At 57.1% G+C, this 19,572-nt stretch overlaps 1 protein-coding gene across 6 annotated transcripts; it reads left to right on the forward strand.

The window, feature by feature from the left end:
- The first annotated feature begins 1,850 nt into the window (after window positions 1-1,850).
- On the forward strand, window positions 1,851-18,571 carry MAX (MYC associated factor X). Of its 6 annotated transcripts, none has more exons than XM_067550643.1 (5): window positions 2,991-3,414; window positions 3,558-3,584; window positions 10,669-10,776; window positions 16,621-16,744; window positions 17,402-18,571. In XM_067550643.1, the coding sequence occupies exons 1-5, from the start codon at window positions 3,379-3,381 to the stop codon at window positions 17,587-17,589; spliced, it is 483 nt and encodes a 160-aa protein (XP_067406744.1). In that variant the 5' UTR covers window positions 2,991-3,378; the 3' UTR covers window positions 17,590-18,571. The 6 variants fall into 6 exon arrangements, with proteins under 6 accessions (XP_067406748.1, XP_067406747.1, XP_067406744.1 ...); XM_067550642.1 differs by having other exon boundaries at window positions 2,993-3,414; window positions 10,669-10,775; window positions 16,614-16,744; XM_067550647.1 differs by lacking the exons at window positions 2,991-3,414; window positions 3,558-3,584 and adding an exon at window positions 1,851-2,264.
- Window positions 18,572-19,572: the final 1,001 nt, after the last annotated feature.

Below are 19,572 nucleotides of genomic sequence, written 5' to 3' on the forward strand. Positions count from 1 at the left end.
GTTGCTGGAAATGTATACAGTTACATAGTGTTATGGATAAAAGAATTGCAAAGTAACCCCCTCGTTGCTCACTCACGGCGTCGAGGTGGAACGAGCAGGCAATAAAGGGTTCCGTCTCCCCAATCCACCCCCGGGACAACCTATTTGATTATTTCTAACACACCTTATTTCCTGTCTGAATTTGTCTAGCTTCAACTTCCAGCCATTGGATCCTGTTAGACCTTTCTCTGTTAGACTGAAGAGCCTATTATTAAATATTTATTCCCCATATGAGAACTTATAAACTGTGATCAAGTCACCCCTTAATCTTCTCTTTGTTCAACAAAACAGATTGAACTCTTTGAGTCTCTCACTACAAGTCAGATTTTCTAACTCTTTAATCATACTTGTGGTTCTTCTCTGATGTGATCCCTCTCCATTTTATCAACATCCTTCTTGAATTGTGGGCCCCAGAACCGGACACGGTATATCCAGCAGCAGTTGCACCATTGCCAAATATAAAGGTACTGCAATCTCCCTCTTCTTACTCAAGAATCCCGTTTATGCATCCCAGGATCGCATTAGCCCTTTTGGCCACAGCGTTGCACTGGCAGCTCATGTTCAGCTGATTATCCACCACAACTCCTTTTCACAACTCTTTTTTCAGAGTCACTTTTCAGAGTCATTTCTCAGAGTCACTGCTTCCCAGGCTAGAGTTGTTGTAAGTGTGGTAGACGTTCTTTCTTCCTACACAACATAGATGCTTAGATTTCAAGGCCAGCAGGGACCGTTCTGACCATTCAGTCTAACAGCCTATAAAGCACGGGTGGGAAAATCTCCCCCAGGGATCTCTATGTCCAAACCAGTACTCCGCTGAGCCAGAGCACAGCTTTTAGAGAAACAATCTAGTTTACAGACTAGACTCGGTCCTGGCCCTGAGTCAGTTGTTCTGATGGTTATTTTCAATCCCTGTTAAACACTGGCACCTTATCTCTAGTATGAACATCTCATCTCACTTCAGCTCTTAGCCATGGTATCTCACTGGCTGGTGTCTGGTAGATTAAAGATCCTCCTGCAAGCAGAAATCTCCTCCCCATGTAGCTACTGATAGAGCAGGATCAAGTCACCTCTCAACCTTCTCCTGGATAAACTAAACAGATTGAGCTCCTTTAGTATCTCACTAATAAGGCAGATTTTCCAGACTGTGAATCTTCCTTATGGCCCTTTTGGGATTCCTTTCTCATTTGTCAACATCCTTTGTGTAGGGTGGGCACCGGAACTAGACACAGTCTCATGATGGTCTTACTAACACCATATAGAGACTCAGTATCACCTGCCTGCTCCTATTCAGTATTTCCCTGCTTGTACAGACAGGCATCACATTCACCCTCTTAGCCGCGGCTCATGTTTAGTCGGTTATTTGACCCCCTAAGTCCTTTTCAGAGGCACTGCTTTCCTGGATACAGTTCCCCTTCCTTCAAGTTTGACCTATATTTTGTTCTTAGCTGCACTGCCTTGCATTTGGCTGTGTTAAAACACATGTTCAAATGAGCCCATGCTACCAAGCAAACTAGATTGCCTCTATAACTGTCCCATTCCCATCATTGTCTAGAACTCTGCCAAGTTGTGCATCATCTGCAAGTTTTGCCAGCGATGATTTTATATTTTCTTCCGGATCATTGATAAAAATACTGAATAGCATTGGGCTGAGAACAGACCTCTGTGGGATTGTCCCAGGGACACTGGCTCTTTAAGAGAGTTAGGCCTAGTGCTATCTGTGACTAACCAACTGCTGCTGTGAGGCCAGTGATAAGGTGAGAGCTAGAAGATCACCTGTTCCTCATAAAAGCCTGCAAGAGCTCAGGTAGTGGGAGAGCTGTAAGGAGCAGTAAGGCTCCTGTGGGAATCCCCAAGTCAAGGGAAAGAACCCAGTTCTCATGCGACTCCTAAGAGGGTGGCTGAGAAGTACAATCCTGCAGCGAGCAGGCTAGGAGATGAAAGCACAGAGGCTTGCCTTGACCTTCAGGCAGCTGGCTTGCAGAGTGTAATCCTGTAGGGAGAAGAACTGAGGCTCTGGCAGAAGATTCTGAGTCAGGGGAAAGAACATGAGTGAGAGGCTGAACTTGTGTTAAAACAGTTTTATTTTGCAGACGTAACCCAAAGGTGTGGAATGGGGGCTGGAGGGTGTATTTTGGTGTAGGGGCCAGGAAGTCAGTCCACTGGCTGTTAAGGACCCTAAAGGAACTCCCCCGCTGCCTCCGTGGATGACTTGCTTCCATTTACAGGTACTCTCTGTGATCTATCAGTTAGCCAGTTTTTAATCCATTTAATGTGGGCTACATTAATATTGCATAATACCTATTTTCTTTATCAAAACGTCACGTGGGACTATGTATATCATCGTCTGCAGTGTTATAGCCATGTTGGGCACAAGGTATTAGAGAGACGAGATGGACGAGGTAGTGTCTTTTATTGCACCTGCTGTTGGTGAAAAAGACAAGCTTCTGAGCTTCCACAGAGCTCTTGAAGATCTGAAGAACAGCTTTGTGGAAGCTCAGAAGCTTGTCTCTTTCACCAACACCATTTGGGCCAATAAAAGATAATGCCTTGCTTCTCTAAGTAAATGATGTAAACAGCACTACTTTTATCTCATTTAAAAAAAAAGAAAAAGAAAAAAGCAGCAGCTGTGATTGACAAGACCCATTTTCCATACAACCCTGTTGATTTACAATAATTATGCTACTATCTCTTAATTCTTTTCTGATTGGTCCCATATAAGCTTTTCTAAAATTTGCCTGGCAGTGATGCTGTTATCCCTAGTTTATCCTTTTTAAGCACTGGCATGACATGGGTGGGAGTCTCCCAGGTCAGGGTGTGTGGGCAAAGCCACTCCGGTATGGGGCCTGCAGACAGGGGCCCCCACTGGTGGTGGTGTGGGGTGGAGCCCCGGGTTCTCTCCGCCTCTCATCCACGTGTCCTGTTCTCCGCGGAGGAGTCCTTCCTCCTTACTGGAGACTACAACCCCCGGCGGGCAGCGCGCCACCGCTTCTGCGCCGGCGCGCGGGGCTGCGGGGCCGCGCGGGGCCGGCCGGGAGTTGTAGTGCGAGGAGCGAGGGCGCTGGCTGCGGCCTGCGCCCTGACGGACTCCACCCCCCAGCAGGCCCCGCGGCGGCGGCGGCGCTGGCGGTCACGTGGCCGAGGGCGGTGCTGCGCCGTGGATGCAGCAGCGGCGGCGGCGGCGGCGGCGCTGGGGGCTGCGGGAGGGAGGCGGCTGCGCGGTGCGGGCTCGGGCTGTTGTTGTTGCGCTGCCCGCGGCTCCCCTCCCCCGCCCCGCCCGGTTCGGCTCGGCTCGGCTCGGCTCGGCTCGGCTCGCAGCGCCCGGAGGCCTGGCCCGGCAGCATGAGCGACAACGATGACATCGAGGTGGAGAGCGACGTGAGTGGCGCCCCCTGCCCCCCCTGCGGCCCGGCCCGGCCCGTGTCAGGCCCGTGTCAGGCCCGGCCCGGCCCGGCCCGGCCCGGCGCGGGCAGCGGCGCTGACAGTAACGCGTGTGTTTCTCTATCTCTCTCTTATTGCAGGAAGAGCAGCCGAGGTTTCAGTCTGCGGTACGTGCCTGCCTTTCCTTGCTTACCGCCCGGCCCGGCCCGGCTCGGCTCGGCTCGGCCCGGCCGGGGCAGCCAGGCCGCGCCGGGCCGGGCCGGTCCGGTCCGGTCCGGTGTGAGCTTTGGGGGTGGGGGGCCAGGCCGGGTGTGTGGGGAGTCGATCTAGGGCCGTGGATGGGGCGGGGACCCGGCTGGCGGTCGCTCTCAGCTCATGTGATCCGAGACGGACGGGTGTGTGCGACCTGGGGCTGGGATCCAGGCCGCGGGAGGGCGAGGGCGAGCTAGGCTCCGGTGATGCGAGCTGCGGGGTGTCTAGGGGATCTGGAGCTGGGGGGGTGGGATCTAGGCCGGGGGAGGGCAGGCCAGGCTCAGGTGATCCGGGCGGGGGGTGGGTAGAGGAGGTGTCTAGGGGATCTGGGGCTGGGGGAGGGTGAGCTAGGTTCTGGCGATCCAGGTTGGGGGGGGTGTCCAGGAGATCTGGGGCTGCGGAGCATATGTGGTGGGGGGGAATCTAGATAGGGAATGTTGGCCATGGGCTTGGGAAAGGGGGATCTAGATCAGGGGTGTGTGGAGTGGTGGCAAGCGGAGGAGGTGGGAAGGGGCATCTGTAGCAGGTGTAAGTGCGGTGGGGATCTAGGATGGGGTGAGAAGGAGGATTTAGGCCTGGTGTGTTTGAGGGGGAGATGGGTGTGTGGGGTGGTGATTTAGATCGGTGGTGTGAAGGAGGATCTATAGTGTGAGCATGAGTAGGGGTGGATAGGGGCATCTTGTGTGTGTGTGTGATCTAGGTGGGATCAAGTTCAACCATAAGTCGGGGGGAGGGGAGTTGTGGAGAGAGATCTAGACCTGGCATATTAGGTTGGAATGTGTGTGGAGGGGAATCTAGACCAGGCATGCATGAAGGAGAATTTGGAGGGGAATCTAAACTGAGCCCCTATGATGGGGGTAGGATCTGGTCAGGCATGTGCGTGTTGGAGGGGAATCTACATGTGTGTGTATGTGGAGGAGATCTTGGTGAGACATAGGGGTGGTGGTGAAGAAAATCTAGGCCAGGCTTGGGGTGTAGGTGTGTGTGGAGGGGATTTAGGCTGGAAGTTGGGAGGATCTAGGCCAGGCACGTATGTGGGGGATCTAGGCTGGCTGAGTGTGCACGTGTGAGGGAGATCTAGGCTGGTGTGTGAACGTGGGGCATTGGGGAGGATCTAGGCCAGGGTGTGCATGCGGAGGGGTTCTAGATTGGGGTATGTGGGATCTATGCCAAGGTGTGAGGAATTGAAGGGGGGACCTAGGCCTGGCATGTGTGGAGGGGGACCTAGGCTGGGTGTGTGCATGTGTGTGGGGAGGGTTGTGCTGTGGGCTCATTGGGTGTCGGGTTGTGCTCTAGGCTCTGTGTTTGGGTGTACTGTAAGTCGTGTACGCAGTTGTGCTCTAAGATGGGAAGTGGGGGGTAGGTGCAGGGGGATCTTAGCCATGCATGGGAAGGGTGGGTAGTGTAGGCTGGGTCAGGGGGAGAGATGGGGAACACACACACACACCATAAGCTGTGTTGGTTTGTATCTATGGAGGAGTAACTCTGAGCGTGCAGAATCCTAGGCCTGGCAGGTGCTAGTGTACTGAGCCCAGGGGAGAGAACCCATTTTGGGGTCCACTCTTCCTTGGTGTGGGGCAGCTGAGGGCCCTGCAGCCTGCTCAGGACTCAGGTCAGGGGTTGAAGGTGTAACCGCTGTGGGTCTGACACATTCCATAAGCCCATTGTCTTGTTCCCCCGGGACTTGGGAATGGCTCCTTGGACTGGAGTTAGTTCTGTGTTAATGGTCTGAGTCCAGCCAAGGGGGGCGTTGTGGCACCCGCACTGCCTCCAGAGGGTTGAATGAGTACAGAGTGGGCAGTTTTTCTCTTTGGGGTGGCTAATGTGAATGGGCGACACTGGAAATGTCTTGGGTCCTGGCTCGCCTGAGTATTTTCAGCTCGCATTTGGCTGGGGTGGCCCTTCGCATTCCCAGCTGCGTTGCTGTCTGAGGGGCAGCCTCTGAATGGAATAGCAGCATTTCTCTGGTCGGGAGGCAAGGTTTGCGTTTCCGCAGCCTCTAGTCTTTAAAATCTGGATTGCAAGATGTACATCGTGGGGATTTAGCTCGGCCTAGCAGATTACTAAGCCAAATGGATCCTTGATTGCCATCTAGAAGTTGCCTTTCGCAAAGGGCCTCGTCTTTGGTTAGCGTAGCATCTGTAGTGCCAAGAGGTTATCCGTCCGAATCTTTGGTTTGTCTTGAAATTTGTTGTCTGCTTAGACTGTGCCAGATGCTGGTATTTTATAGTTCGAGATCTCATACTGTTCTCGTGTCCCTGCAATGGGACTCTTAAGGACATTTATCCCTGTACCAGGCCTTACATAGACCTGTAAGATTGCAATAAATCAGTTGTTCCTGAATCCTTTGGGGAATGGTGCATGTGTCCCTTGACTGTGTAGAAAGACCCTCCTAGACTGCTGTTGGGATAGGTCTGGGCCATATATCTTGGCTCACTCCTGGATTATCAAATTGAACCTTGCTGTCTGGCTTGAAATCCCAGGTTTGTGTTCTCTCCTCTTCAGGAGGAAAATGGCCACTCCTTCAAATCTAGGCAACTTCTAACTGTGTTTTTGGCCTTGCCAATGGATATGGTTTCACAATCAAATTTTCCTGGTTTAAAAAATTATTTCTCTCCCCTCTTGCTGTGTGAACGACCTCTTGCTGTGTGAACGGGGGAAGCCGTGAAAGTGGCTAGGTGCACACAGCTGTCAAAGGCACGAAGAAAAGAAACTGAAAGTCCAGGACGCTTTCCTGTAGCCTTTCAGTTTCTGTAATCTTAGGTGTTTTCTGGTAACAGCTCTAAGTAAACACATTTCAGACGGAAGTGGCCACTACTTTATTGAAATTCTGGAAGGATTTCAGCTCTCAGCCAGAGGGTGGCAATGTGGAGGGAGCTATTACCAGCAGGCTTTTTCAGGCTACATAGGCCTCAAAGTTGAAGCTATGATTTGCGTGGCCATGTTTGTGAATCTCTCAGAACTGCGGTGAAAACTTTTAATGTAAACCTCTCGCTAGCCTCCTGCCAGTGTGGGAGAAGCAGGCTGTGAAATGCTCCCGTCCGTTTGCGCTGTCCAAACTGAGTGACGTGGACAGTAAGCAGCAAACACGCTCACAGTAAATTAACTTTTACCACTTGGAGCCCAGTTTGTAGCTTATAACTGCTCCTTTCAACTCAGGGCTGGCTCTGGACAACTTGCTGTGAGTTGCTAGTGTGAGAAGTGGGTGGTAGCTTTTTTTTTTTTTTTTTTTTTTTTAAAGTCTTCCTTAAATAAGTCTTGAAGCAAATAACTTTGGAAAGCCCTTTGTCTTCCCTTGCCAGCTGGTGGAAACCCCTGTGAGTGTGAGCTTGGGTTATTGGCCTGAAGAAGCATGATCTCCTGTTGAGCTGTGCATGGTCCTTTCAACTCCCTTTCTGGCAGTTCTTGAGCCTTGCAAAATGATCTTTTTTTTGTAGACAGTGTAACTTACTGGGGAGGGGACGGGAAGCAGGATCCACTGAGATTCAAGCCTCTGTAGCAAACAGCTGCACCTGTTGGCATTGATGGCATAGCCCAAATGACCCACGATGCACTGTGCCTAGCGTCATAGTCACTGAGAGATCGTTCCTGAAAAGCACCCATCTGGTTCCTGGCTCTTGGGGCTTGCTATGGAACAGGACAATTTAGGGGCTGCTTTTAAAAACCTTCCTTCAGAATGCCGCCATGTAGCATCTGCTCCAGCTGGGTAAAGCTCAGAATCAGAGCCCTAGCTTGCCCAGTTCAGACTTGTGCAGAGAGTCTCCTGTCATCTGCTCCCCCACGTCTCTGGTCGGTTTGCAGAGTAGCAGCTTCCAGAGGGCCAAGCTGGAAGCTTTTCTCTGCGTTGCAAGCAGGAGGCTCCTTGGCGCCTGTGCCCGGTGGGCAGCGCCGTTCCTCTGGGGCCAGCATCCTGAGGTCATGCGGTTGCATTGCTGGCTCGTCCAGAATGTTGACTAAGTGTCTGGTCTGGCTCATGCCCTTGGGTGACCTGGAAGGGGGCAGCTTGGATTTTATTTCCAGCAGGTGTCATGAGATGACTTGACCTGGGTTTCCTCCTCTCCTCTGTTAACCGTTCAGCTGCTTCGCAGGCAAGCTGGCTCCCCCGTCCTGGGCTGTGCTGGGCAGCACTTCTGCTGCCGGCCGGGGTGATTGGAGCTTGGAATGCTTCAGCTGTTCCTGACGGAGGGGGTGGAAAGCAGGTGGTGGCAGAGACCAGGTGGGCAGTGCAAAGATTCCACGGACTACTGTGTCAGAGGTGGTGCTGCCCGCCCTCTCTGCTGGGGTGCTGGCTGCTCTGGGGGGGGGGGTCTGCATTTGCTATCCTCGCTGCCCAAGGAAGTCTACGGAGAGCCCTGCTTTTTCTGGTTATTGTGACTTAAAGAGAGAACAGAGCCCAAGGCTGCCCAGCCAAATGTCTGAGCCGGGGTTTGGCTGGTGGGTGCCAGGCACCAGGGTTTGGTATTTTCCTTCCTCTCGTGAGCGTGTGCCCCGAGGCCCATGTGTACGCTCCTGCACCTGCCTAGGGGGTCTGTCTGGACAGATGCTGGTAACCCCTGCCACGGCACCACAAGGCTGGCCAGTGCTGAGATGGCCTGCAACACCTGCCAGCCCCGGGAAGGGCGCTAGGGAGGCACTAATGGAGAGTAACGTGGCGGCAGACCATGCCGGCCAATGAATGGGGCAGTGTTGTCATGCTGGTGCCAAGTGGAGTGATACGGGTAAGAGCCAGGGGCAGCCGTCCTGCTCTTGCATCCTCTCCATTAGTAGGACGTGGGAGAACCTGATGCAGCTTTCATTTCGCTCTTGTCTGGGCTTAGGGTTCGCGGCTCCCACGCTGTGATTATCCAGGGCCGTGGGGCGACGGGGCGTGGGGGGTGCTGGGCCGTCCCATGTCTCAGTTGTTGCAGGTGGCTTCCAGGCTGCAGGTGGCAGCACTTGGCGTGGTGGGCAGCCCTGGTACTGGGGGATTTTTGTTCTGCTGGTACCCCAGCCAGCTTCCCTGCTGCAAGCACAGTGGGCTTCTAGCTCGGGGTCTGCACCCGTCAACCACGGCCGCTGCCTGCATTGTCGAGCCAGCTTCCTGGGCTGACTGGGAACCGAGCCAGATGGAAAACCAATGCCTCTGCTGAATGGTCAATGGCCGTATTCTTCTACAGCCATTCACTCCCGATGCTGCTCGGCCTCTGGGACTGACTGCGCGGCAGTCGCTGCTGGTGGCTTTGTGCCGGCTGAGCTCTCCCGGCACTGCCTTTGTGAGGCCCCGGGGAGGCAGGGCAGCGGTTCAGCCTTGGGGAGCAGCTCCCAGCACAGCTGCCCCTTTGTGCTGCTGCCAGGGCTGGGCTGGGCGGGTGCCCGGGGAATGGGGGAGCTCAGGACGACTCAATTTGGCTCATGGTGGGCTGCTGCTGCATGCCAGTGGAATAGAGGCTGGGGGAAGTGATTTGCATACAAATAGTCTAGCTCCGGGGAGCACATGGCGCTACCGCACGCGGCACCGGTATAGAGCTGGTTTCGGTGCCAGTCGAGGGGCCAGCTCGGCCTTGGTCTCCAAAGCTGCTCTCGTGGTTGGCCCCGGGAAGGCAGGAGGGGTTCACTAGAAGTGGAGAGCGTTAGGCTGCTTTTGGGCTGGCTTTTTGTAAGGCTAAGAGAGCCCGTGGCCGTACTGAAACCCCTGGCAGTGGACCACTTGGGTCCAATCAGCCCCAGGGGGGAGGGAAGGGCGCGGCTGGCACCTGCATTCACCCTGCCTAGGAACAGCCCAGGGTAGGTCTGGCCCTGCGTGTCTGCCGCTGACAGCTGGCACAGAGAGCCCTAGCACCGTGCTAATCCAAGGCTTCATGAAGAGCAGAAATTGGCTGCTGGCCAGAAGCGTTCCCGGGGAGTTGATGGCAGGGCTGTGACGGGAAGTGTTGCGGGAATGTGGTGTTCAGGACTCCCCGTCCTGAGAGCTCAGATCTTTGCCAAGTGGATCCGACACACAGCCGGGACAAAGATAGATGGCATTGCCCGGCCTGGTGGTTTTGGCAGGGCTGTGTCCCTGAAACCCTGCCGATATCAGCCGGCGCGGTCGTGCCAATGAGTGGGTAGGATGCTTGTGGGTCAGTAGCCAGCTAGGCGGCATTTGTGGCTAGGCGGCATTTGCGCCAGGTACAAATGCTGCAAGTTTGTCTGCAAGCACCTGCCAAAACGAGTGCTGGCAGAGCCCGCGTCAGCTCACCTCCAGGGAGTGCCTCCCCCAAGCCAGCGCTGCCCACCTGCTCTCGGCCCTGTACCAGTCAGAAACTGGTGCCTTTGCCAGCCTGGCACCTCCTTCCCAATCAGACGCCAGACGAGATGACCACATGGTCCCATCAGGCCCTGGAATATAGGGGACCTGCTGGGCTCTGAGAAGTCTCATGTGTGCAGGCTGGGAGCAGTGATTGGGGTTTGAGGCGACGGAGGAGGAAGTTTGGTGGCCCTAGATCCTCCCGCAGCCCATCCAGCGTGGGCAGAAGTAGGAGGACACAGTGGGACTCTGCCTCCAGCCCCGGAGGTACCCAGCTGAGTCTGATTCCTCCCCCTTGGGTCTCTGCGGCTGGTGGTGAAGCTCTTTGTGTGGGAGGAACCCGTTGCTGGGGCTGACATCTCCATCAGCCGTTTGATAGGGGCACATTGGCACCTGGATCATTCCAGGGGCTGTTGCCCAGGTAGCTGATCTGCGCTGGCCGTGGCATTCACTTCAGTCACCAAATGATCCTTGTTGGCTGGGCGCATGGGGTGGGGCCGGTGTGAGCGTGGGGCGGAGCCTCCTCCGGCCTGGATGACAACTCTTCCTCTGCGTGCCTGACTCAAGCTGCCTTGCTGCTCTTATTCTTCCCTCTCTTTCTTTGCATTCAGGAGAGCCGTACTCCAGAGACCACTGTGCCCCAAGCGCTGCGCCCATCCTGCTGCGCCTGGTGCCCTCCCAGCCATGTGAGGCCGCAGGTCTCTAACCCCCTTCTCTCTGTCCCTTTCTTGCAGGCCGACAAGAGGGCGCATCACAACGCGCTGGAGCGCAAGCGCAGGGACCATATCAAAGACAGCTTCCACAGCCTGCGGGACTCTGTCCCGTCCCTCCAGGGAGAGAAGGTGAGTTTATTGAGAAAGCTAATGCCCGGCCTAGCTTGGCTTCTTCCCACACGTGCTCTGCAGCCCTGGTTTAGAGACACAGGCCAAGAGCTACCCAGGGAGACCCACCCTGGGCGAGTGCGGCTGAGATCCAGGGTCTGCGTTCGATGCGGAGAACAGAGTGGTGCTTGGAGGCACCCGGGGTATTGTCTGTGCTGGACGCTTCAGTACCAGGGATGAGGGGGCATCTGAGGAAGTGTAGATGTGACAGCCACTGACATGCCGGGGATCGAACCGGGGCCCTCCAGTGCTAGAAGCCTGAGCTGCTAACACTTGAGATAAAAGACCAAGGCACCGGAGTTGGCGGCTGGTGGAATTGGCGATCCACTGGTATCCTCTGTGGATCGGTGCAGAGTGGCTCCCCCAACACACCAGTGGGTGTCCCAGGCGAGGTAGGAGAGTGGAGCTGGACTCCTGAGGAAAGGCGTGCAGTCGGACGAGGTAGGTTGATCTGAAGGAGGAACTGGCATGAGGGTGTCACCCGCTCCAGCTGCATGGTTGCCTGGATCCCATGGTGTGGGTGGCGGAGAGATCGGGGCTGACTGTCCTGCCATGCCCTCCCAAATAGCGGTGGCTCCAGCAGGAATCCCGGCAGGCAATGATGTCTCCTTGGTGACCATCGGCAAAGCACCCTGACATCTTCCAGAGCAGCTGGTGCATCCCTTTTGGGCCCAGAACTCCCTCCTCACGCCCGCAGCTGGGGATGTGCCATGCTAGGCTGAAACTCGTCCAGCACTTTGCAGGGGCAGGCTGCGGGCAGGGCTCGCAGTGGAAGGAAAATAGCTCTCCTCCTCCTCCACGCGTGGTCTCCCCGCAGCGTGGAGACGTGGGCTGGCCCCGGGACTTTCCTGGCACAGCTTGATGGCCAAACCCGTCAGGTCGCCCAGCTTGTTTGCAAGTCAGCCCACCTTCCCCTCGCAGTGACCCGGTGCTGGGCTGCAGCCTGCCCACGGGGAGCCTGGCACACAGCAGCCGTGTCTGGCCTGCCCGGCCCAGGAGATCGCAACAAAGGCACCTGGAGCATTGATATAGACAGGCGTCTCCTGGCCTGTGGCGGGCAAGCCTTGTGCCCCAGGGCAGAGGCTGTCTGGGCAAGGCCCGTCTCTCTTGAGACTTCTTAGTGCTGTACCCGTCGTAACGGGGCTTCCTAAAGGCCAGCTGTGCTGCCTCCAGCCGGTGAAATGGGGGCAGCACTTGTGTTGGAGCTGGCAGCGTCATGCCGCCCCAAGAATGACGCAGGCACAGAGCCACTTTGGGTTTGGACCTGCCATGCAGGATCCTGCTCTATTACTACGGTGCCATCCCATTCCCCCAGGTCTGCCGAGGATACCACCTGTACCCCGTGCTGTTCTGTGACTCAGAGCCGCAGCTGTGGCTTCTCTTCTGCAGGCGGGCACCCAGTTCTGGCCTTCGATTGCTCTGGGTCAGCTGGCAGGGGAGGGCTGGTGGCTCCCGGGAGATGGCCCTGTGGGTTGGAAAGCCGTGCTCTGACTCCGGACCTACCTTCCGTCCTGTGTTGTTTCAAAGGGAGTTGGCGCTGGCATCGGCTCTGAGCTATCTGCATTCTTGTGGAAAGGAGGCCGTTGGTCCCTTCAGTCCGCGGGTGGAGCTAGCTGGCTGGTCAGAGCTTTATGGCAAGAATGAGGAAGCGCAGGCTTCCCTGCCACCCATCTGGGCTGGGGCTGCTCTGTGAAAAGCCCAGAGGGAGTGGTTTGGAGGCTCATGGCCGGCACGCGTCCTGCTAGGCAGCATTCCTGGGTGCAGTCCTATGGATGACGCTGTACCGCAGCCGTTGACAGGCCCGCCCTTCCTTAGACTCTGTGGCTGGGAACAGGGGTCTGCAGTTGGCTCCTGGTCCTTGCTTTGGCCCTGTTTTTCAGTGCTGCTGAGCACTCCTCAAAGCCTGCAGCAGCTGCTGGCGCCGTTATACAGCTGCAAGCCAGGCTGCTCGGTTAGCTGCTGAACTCTGCAGGTAGAAGCCTCCCGCGAGGCCCCCCTTTTTAGGAAATCTCAGCTCGTGAGTTGCCAGGGTGATGCTCTCTCGGCAGAGAGAGGCTCTGAGCACTTCTCCCCCATGTGGAGCTTTTGCTGTGGAATTCCTTACTGCGTTTTAAAAAGATCTGACAAAAGAATCCCATCACGTGTCACCGTAACATCTGCACATGGGTCATCGGGTGGGCTTGAACCATCCAGTCCACAGCACAGAGGAGTAACTCAGTTCGCTGCTAGCGGTAGGAGACTGTTATCCTGACACCAGCCCGTAGAGGGGGATGTGATGCACTCTGCCAGTGGGCTCTCTGCCATGTTAGAGACCTGGTTTCTATGCCCACCGGTGCCAGAAGTGACTGTGCACTCTCAGATCCTCTGCTTCTCCCTTTGAATGCGGAGGACCCACGTTTGACTATCCCCTAAAGCAAGGGCCTTACTCAGTAAGGATGCAGAATTCACACCAGTCAGATAAAGGAGGGACTGGGATTCCTGGCCCCCAACCCAGTGCACCTTCCTCTGTAAGTCCAAGGGTACTGAAGAGATGCTGGAGGATCAGGATTTGTTTTGCGTTTGCTCTGTATGTCAGGTGGCTGCAGTACAGCAGGGGCTGGGTGCAGGCAGCTGGGACGCTCAGGAGCCAGAGTGAGCAGCCAACATGTTCTCCCGATTGCGAGCAAGGGGAGATTTTTTTTTGTGGCTGATAACCTGGGAGAGTTGAACAACTTGGCTGAATTGAACACGCTTTCCTAGAGACAGCAGCCGGCCCAAATCTCTGGTTCTGTGCTAGACTGGGGAAATGCCCACAATAAGAAAATAAATTAAGTCAAAACTTGCTGTTTTTTCTTAACTGTGGTCACGGATGTGGCCGAGTGGGTTTACTCTGACTTTCCAGAAAAATTCAATTGAAACCAGAGACCAAACCTGGCAAATTTCAGCCCGAACACTTAAAATGGGTCAGAGTTACAAGCAACTGAAAACAGGAGGTTTTAACGGGAAGGGCTCGGCAGCCTGAATGCAGGTGTCTCTACTGCTCCCTCTGTAAGCCGGGTAATCCCTTCCCATGCTGCAACCGTTGGGGGCCCAGCGATGCTGCATGTTTGTCAGGAAGCGTGGCATGCTGCGTCCTGCCCACAACGCCTGGGGAGCAGGCTGGAATGACCCAGGCCAGGGTGCACGAGTGCCCCCAGCTCAGGTGCAAAATGCCGCGGACATTTGTGCGGATCCCCTCGGTGGGGAGGAGACCTCTGTCCAGTACGGGCTCTCTCTGCAAGCCCCACCAGTGAGGCACCAGTTCTGGGCTCCTCTTCCTGCAGGCTAGGGATAGCCTTTCAGGTCTCCTGTCTGAGGGCTGACTTGGCCAGATCCTGCTTCGCTTCTGAGCGGTGCTGAGCTCAGACCGCTGTGTGGGAGTGAGCTGCTGGAACGCCCCCCGTGCAGCTGGGAACTGCTCAGTGCAGTCCCTTGTTCTCCAGGCCGTTAATCTGCAGCTGTGAGCTCCTGCAGCCTGCACGCTGGACAGCGGAGGAGGTTATCCTGGGCTTGGCCTTCCCTCCCTGCAGCAGCCGTGAATGGAACAGGGTTCTGCTGGGCAACCCAGGATGGGTCTGGGCTTCGGGCAGTGGGTGGAACCCAAAAAAGCTGGCTGTAGCCTGAGGCTGCCTAATCTGTGCCTCAGTTTCCCAGATGGGCAATGACTCCCAGGGATGTGGCTCAGTGTTGTCAGGCACTCTGCCACACCTGTGATGTGCCAGCGACTCTGTTTGGCACAGCTTTGATGGCGACTAGGGCCAGCGGGCTGCCCCTTGGGCGGAGATTATTGCCTCTCTCCCTGGGCACTGTCCCTCCTGGGCACCAAGTGAGGTTGATCGTGTGATGAATGACTCTATTGCAGTGGGCACCAGAAGGGCAAAGTTAAGGTGATGCTGGCAGCCTTAACCCTATCCCGGTTGTCCCATTTCTCTAACGGCGCTCTTTGCGGGGGGAGCGCTCTAGGGTTTTTGGAAAGAAAAAGGAGGAAACAAGTATTGCCCACTCCCTTCACTTCCCCCAGTGCACCGGGGCTGCAGCACAGCGCTCTGTACTGGGCCCTCGGTCCAACCTGTATTCCCATAGTGGGGGGCCCCTGTCAGGACCATTGCACGTGCCCTCTCGTCCAGTGTTTGGCAGGCTTCCTGAGTAGTGCCAGCCAATAGGCACACCAGGGCAGGCGCACCAAGGGTGAGCTGAGGCCCTGGAGCTGTTTGATAAAATCTGCTGGGTGTTTTTTTGTAAGCAAACCAAATGATCCCCACCCCTGTCCATGGCTGGGAACTCAGCTGGGCTGCGGCCAAGGCTTGCAGCTGCAGGGATCAGCTTGCCCCACCTTGGGTTACGTTCCTTAGCTCCGTTTTGTGACCTTCTCAAAGCCAGAGCGCTTCGTTCCTGGCCCAGGGAGGAGCCTGGGGGATTTGCCAGCCGAGACGCAGCCGGATCGGCTTTGGGTTCAGACTCGGAGAGCTGAAAGCCGAAGGGCCCGTTTGCTCACCCAGTGTGACCCGCATAGTGCACAGGGCAGAGAATTTCATGCGCTTACCCCATCCTGAGCTCACACACTGGGGTTTGACTAAAACATCTTCCTGAAAGGCTCCATCTGGCTCTGAAGACAGCAGAGATGGAGCCTCCGCCCTGTCCCTCGGCAGTTTTGCTCCAGGGGTTCCTCCCTTGCTCTGTTAGACGTTGGTGCCTCCTTCTAGCTGGGATGTACCCAGGCTTCAGCTCCCAGCCCCAGCCGGTCCTGCCCCACCCTTCTCTGTTAGATCTAAGAGCCCCTTAGTACCCACTGTTGATGCCAGCCTCACGCTCCCTGCCCCGGGCCTGCGCTCCCGCCCGGCAGGTCCATGGGACTGGCTGCGGCCCGGGGCCTGTGAGGTTGGTGGAATTCAAACCAGTGTCAGGCGGGTCTGAGCGCTGCCCGACCTGCTCAGCAGAGCCAGCCCCAGTCGGTGCCAGGAATTGCTCTGAGAAGGGAGAGCGGCTGTGAGCGTTGAGCGACGCTGCCTGAGTCTGCAGCGAGCCCGTGGCTGTGGGGAGAGGGGGAGCTGCCCCGGGGCACGAGTGACACAGTGATGCTACCCGAGGACCAGGCTACTCTAGAAAATTAGATCTAGAAAAGTCCACGCACCCGAGCGATGTACTTAAGTTGACCTAAGCCCCTGCACGGACGGCGCTAGGTTGGCGGAAGAATTCTTCCCTCAATCTAGCTCCTGCCTCTCAGAGAAGTGAACTAGCGACAGTGACAGGCGGCCCCTGCTGTTGGCGTGGGGGGTGTCCACACTGAGGTGCTAACAGGTGCAGCGGTTCAAGTGTAGACAAGCCCTGGGCATGGAGGGGGCCTGGACCCGCTGCTCAGGCAGCAGTGGGGAGCTGCCCCAAGTCTGCGGAGTGTCGCTTCCCCCCTCGGCCTGGCTGGTTTCTAGTGCTGCATTGTCCTCTTCACCCGCCCCGAGAGCCCTCCCTGCCCAGCCTTGTTGAGCAGCGCTGGGCATGGGACCCTGCTTTAGGTTCCAGTCAGCACTTTGGTCGCTCTAGCAACGGGCTCAGGCTCTCTGCAGACTCAGGCAGTGTCGCTGCGGTGCTCACACCCAGGGCAGCTCCCTCCACCCCAGCGACGGGCTCAGTCTTGCCGCAGGGCCTGGCTTTGCTGCTCGCGCCGCCCGCTCCGTGCCTAGGCCTGCCCATCTGCGTGGCCTTGTCCCCCTGGCGGAGAGGAGGGGCCCGGGAGCTCCCTCCGTGAACTAGGTCTTTATTTTGTTGTGTTTTTTCCTACTATTGCAACAGGCATCCCGGGCCCAAATCCTGGACAAAGCCACAGAGTACATCCAGTACATGCGTCGGAAAAACCACACACACCAGCAGGACATCGACGACCTCAAGCGCCAGAACGCGCTGCTGGAGCAGCAAGGTGAGTGGGCAGGGCCAGGCTGGGGGGTGTTGGGTACGCCTGGACCCTGGGTATTGTCTCTTGCCTACTCCCATGAGTGACACCCCTTGGCATCTCTAGGGCACTTCCCCCCCCCAGCCGAGCCAGTCATTGTGAGTGCCCTGGGCTGCCCGTCCTGCCTTTGCTCCTGCCAGATCTGCAAAGCACAGCTTCTGGGAAGTGGTTGGTGATGCTTGTTGCCCTGGCACTGGGGTGCCCCAAGCACCAGCCAAGGCAGCTGGCCTCTGGGGTGCCCAGGAGCTGGGGACTCGGGATTGGGTGTGGAGTTGATGAGTTGTCAGGTTTGGGCTGAGGGGCCTGTGTGGTGGAGATTGTTGCGGGGGCGAGGTCTGTCCCATTTCTCTGCCCTATGTGTCTGGCTCCCTGCTGGCATTAGGGGGAAGGGAGGGATCTGCCCCACGTCTTGGCCCTGGGCCACCTGGCTCTCTGCTGGCATTTGGGTAGGGAGATCTGCCCCACGTCTTGGCCCCTGGGTCTCTGCGGTAGTGCCTGCTGGGAGGGGGGTGCAGGTGAACACCTCGGGTGGTGGCAGTCAGAGCCCTGTGCTGGGGCTCTGCCGTGTTCTGGGAGAGTCACTTGGGCCCACTGGGCCCCCCTGACACACTCCTCTCCCCGCAGTCCGTGCACTGGAGAAGGCACGGTCGAGTGCCCAGCTGCAGGCCAACTACTCATCATCGGACAGCAGCCTCTACACCAACCCCAAGGGCAGCGCCATCTCCGCCTTCGACGGCGGCTCCGACTCCAGCTCTGAGTCGGAGCCGGACGAGCCTCAGAGCCGAAAGAAGCTGCGCATGGAGGCCAGCTAGACGCTTGGCAGCGACGGACTGGCCCCGGCCGCCCCGGCGCCGTTAGCCCCCTGCCCGCCTGCTCTGTAAGGACTCTCCCTTCTCTCGTAGAGGCTCTCGGACTGCAGCTTTCTGACCCTCCCCACCCCAACGGTCCTGACTCGGCAGTGTTTCTTCCGGGGGCCAGCCCAACGCACAGGTGGATGGAGTGCCTGGCCCTCGGATAGACTCTGGGAAGCGCTTGGCTCCGAGGAGACGCCCCCACGTTTTATACGAGTCTTTCTATTTATACTAACGTGACCAGTGAATCTGTTCCCCTGGGGGATAGAGGGGGGCAGAGAACAGCGGTGCCCATCATATGTGCCAGGGCTGGCCTCTCCTTGCCATCCGGGAAGGGCCCCGCACTACCCTGACGGAAGCCAGGCGTCTGGGCTCCCGCTGTGATGCACGGGGGGGAGGGGAGGAGTTTTTTAATTTAGGGTGAGTGGTGATGAATTGCTATTTATTTCCTGCTCCCGGTTCAATCTGGCCAGACTGCCGCTGCCCCCAGGAGCCCAGGCGACAGATTCATAAAGTAACTATCAAATTCCTTGTGCGTGGGCGTCCCTGAGTCGCCCGGCCGCTTTTTGGATGTAAATACACCCCAAGCATTAGAGCTGGTACTAATAACGGCAGCGTCATGCCGGCCTCGTCACAGGGCAGCCGGGCTCAGTCCCAGCGTGATGTGAAGGGGGCTCCAGGTCTCTGCCTGGCGAAGGCCGGCACGTGTGTGTGTGTGTGTGTCTGTCCCTCTCTGTCCGTCCTGTCTTCTCCCCGCTCTCCCCATCCCCAGTTTGTGGCGTTCTCTGATTTCTAGTGCACACCGTGTAGCAGGCTCCCTGGCCAGGGTCTGGCTCCCTCCTGCGGAGCCGAAGTATGTTGTACATACTGCCCATGAAGTGTCTTGCAAGTTAAGGCTTCCCCTTTACTATGAGACTATAAATAAAAATCTTATTTTATCCTTCCTGCGGGTGGCAGCGTTTTCTTGCCGGCATCCCTGCAAGGGGACGACACTTGTAGCAGGAAACACCCCCAGAGCTGAGAGGCTCCCCCGCCCTTTTGTGGCAGATCTGGGGGCCCTGAAAACACCTGTTCGTGCTGGGATGCCCAGCTAACCCAGTGCCAGAGGTGTGGCGGGGGGACCACGTTTTGGCCCATTGGGATGTAGTGAATTGGGCATGGGGCGGTTCCTGAGACACATGGGGAGAACTCCAGAACAATTAACACCCAGCTCTTCCTCCAGCCACTTCACAGCAGGTCAGTGTCACCGTCCCCCCATTTCACCACTGGGAAAACAGGCACAGGGAGGGGAGGTGGGCCAGCCAGAGCTCCAGGTCTCCTGAGGGCCTGGCCCAGTGCCCTGCCCAATAGGCCACAAGCTGGTCGGTTTCACTGCTGGACACAGAGGGAGAAAGGCAGGGGCTGTAGGAATCGGGCCCTGTCTGCAGGGTCAGGGGAGTGAGTAGCTGTGTTGTGGGCATGGAGCACGGCTGGTGGGAGGGGGCTCAGTCTTGTGCAGGCTGGCGCCAAGGAAGCGAGTGTGCGGGGAGCTGCCTGGCATCAGCACCCGCCTGCTTTCTTGGGGAAAGGGGGGTCCCAGGATTGGGTGGCTGGGGCCTTAGTTCATCTGTCACTGCTCTTTCTCCCCTGGGCCTGGTGCCTGCAGGCCTGCCACAAGAGAAGCTGGGCTGTCTCCTTGCCACCGGGGCCCCCAGTGTCCCCTGACTGCTAGGAGGTGCAACCAGCTGGGTGTAGGGGGCCTTCAGGGATGGGAAGGGTGAGAGACTGATGAGGGGCTGGCCCAGGGGCCAATACCTGTTGTGCTTCTGGGTGGGCCCGGCTAAGGCAAGCCCACGATGCCCCGTGGAGTCCCGGGCTGAGCAGCAGGGAGCTGTTGCCCCAACAAGGGTGCCCTGGTGCCTGGCACGTGGGTTGCCACTGAGCTGCCAGGACCTGTCCGCAGCT

The sequence above is a fragment of the Emydura macquarii genome, unplaced genomic scaffold (assembly GCF_026122565.2).
Source record: "Emydura macquarii macquarii isolate MOO-44397 ecotype Brisbane River unplaced genomic scaffold, CSIRO-AGI_Emac_v2 contig_1305, whole genome shotgun sequence".
Taxonomy (NCBI): domain Eukaryota; kingdom Metazoa; phylum Chordata; order Testudines; family Chelidae; genus Emydura; species Emydura macquarii.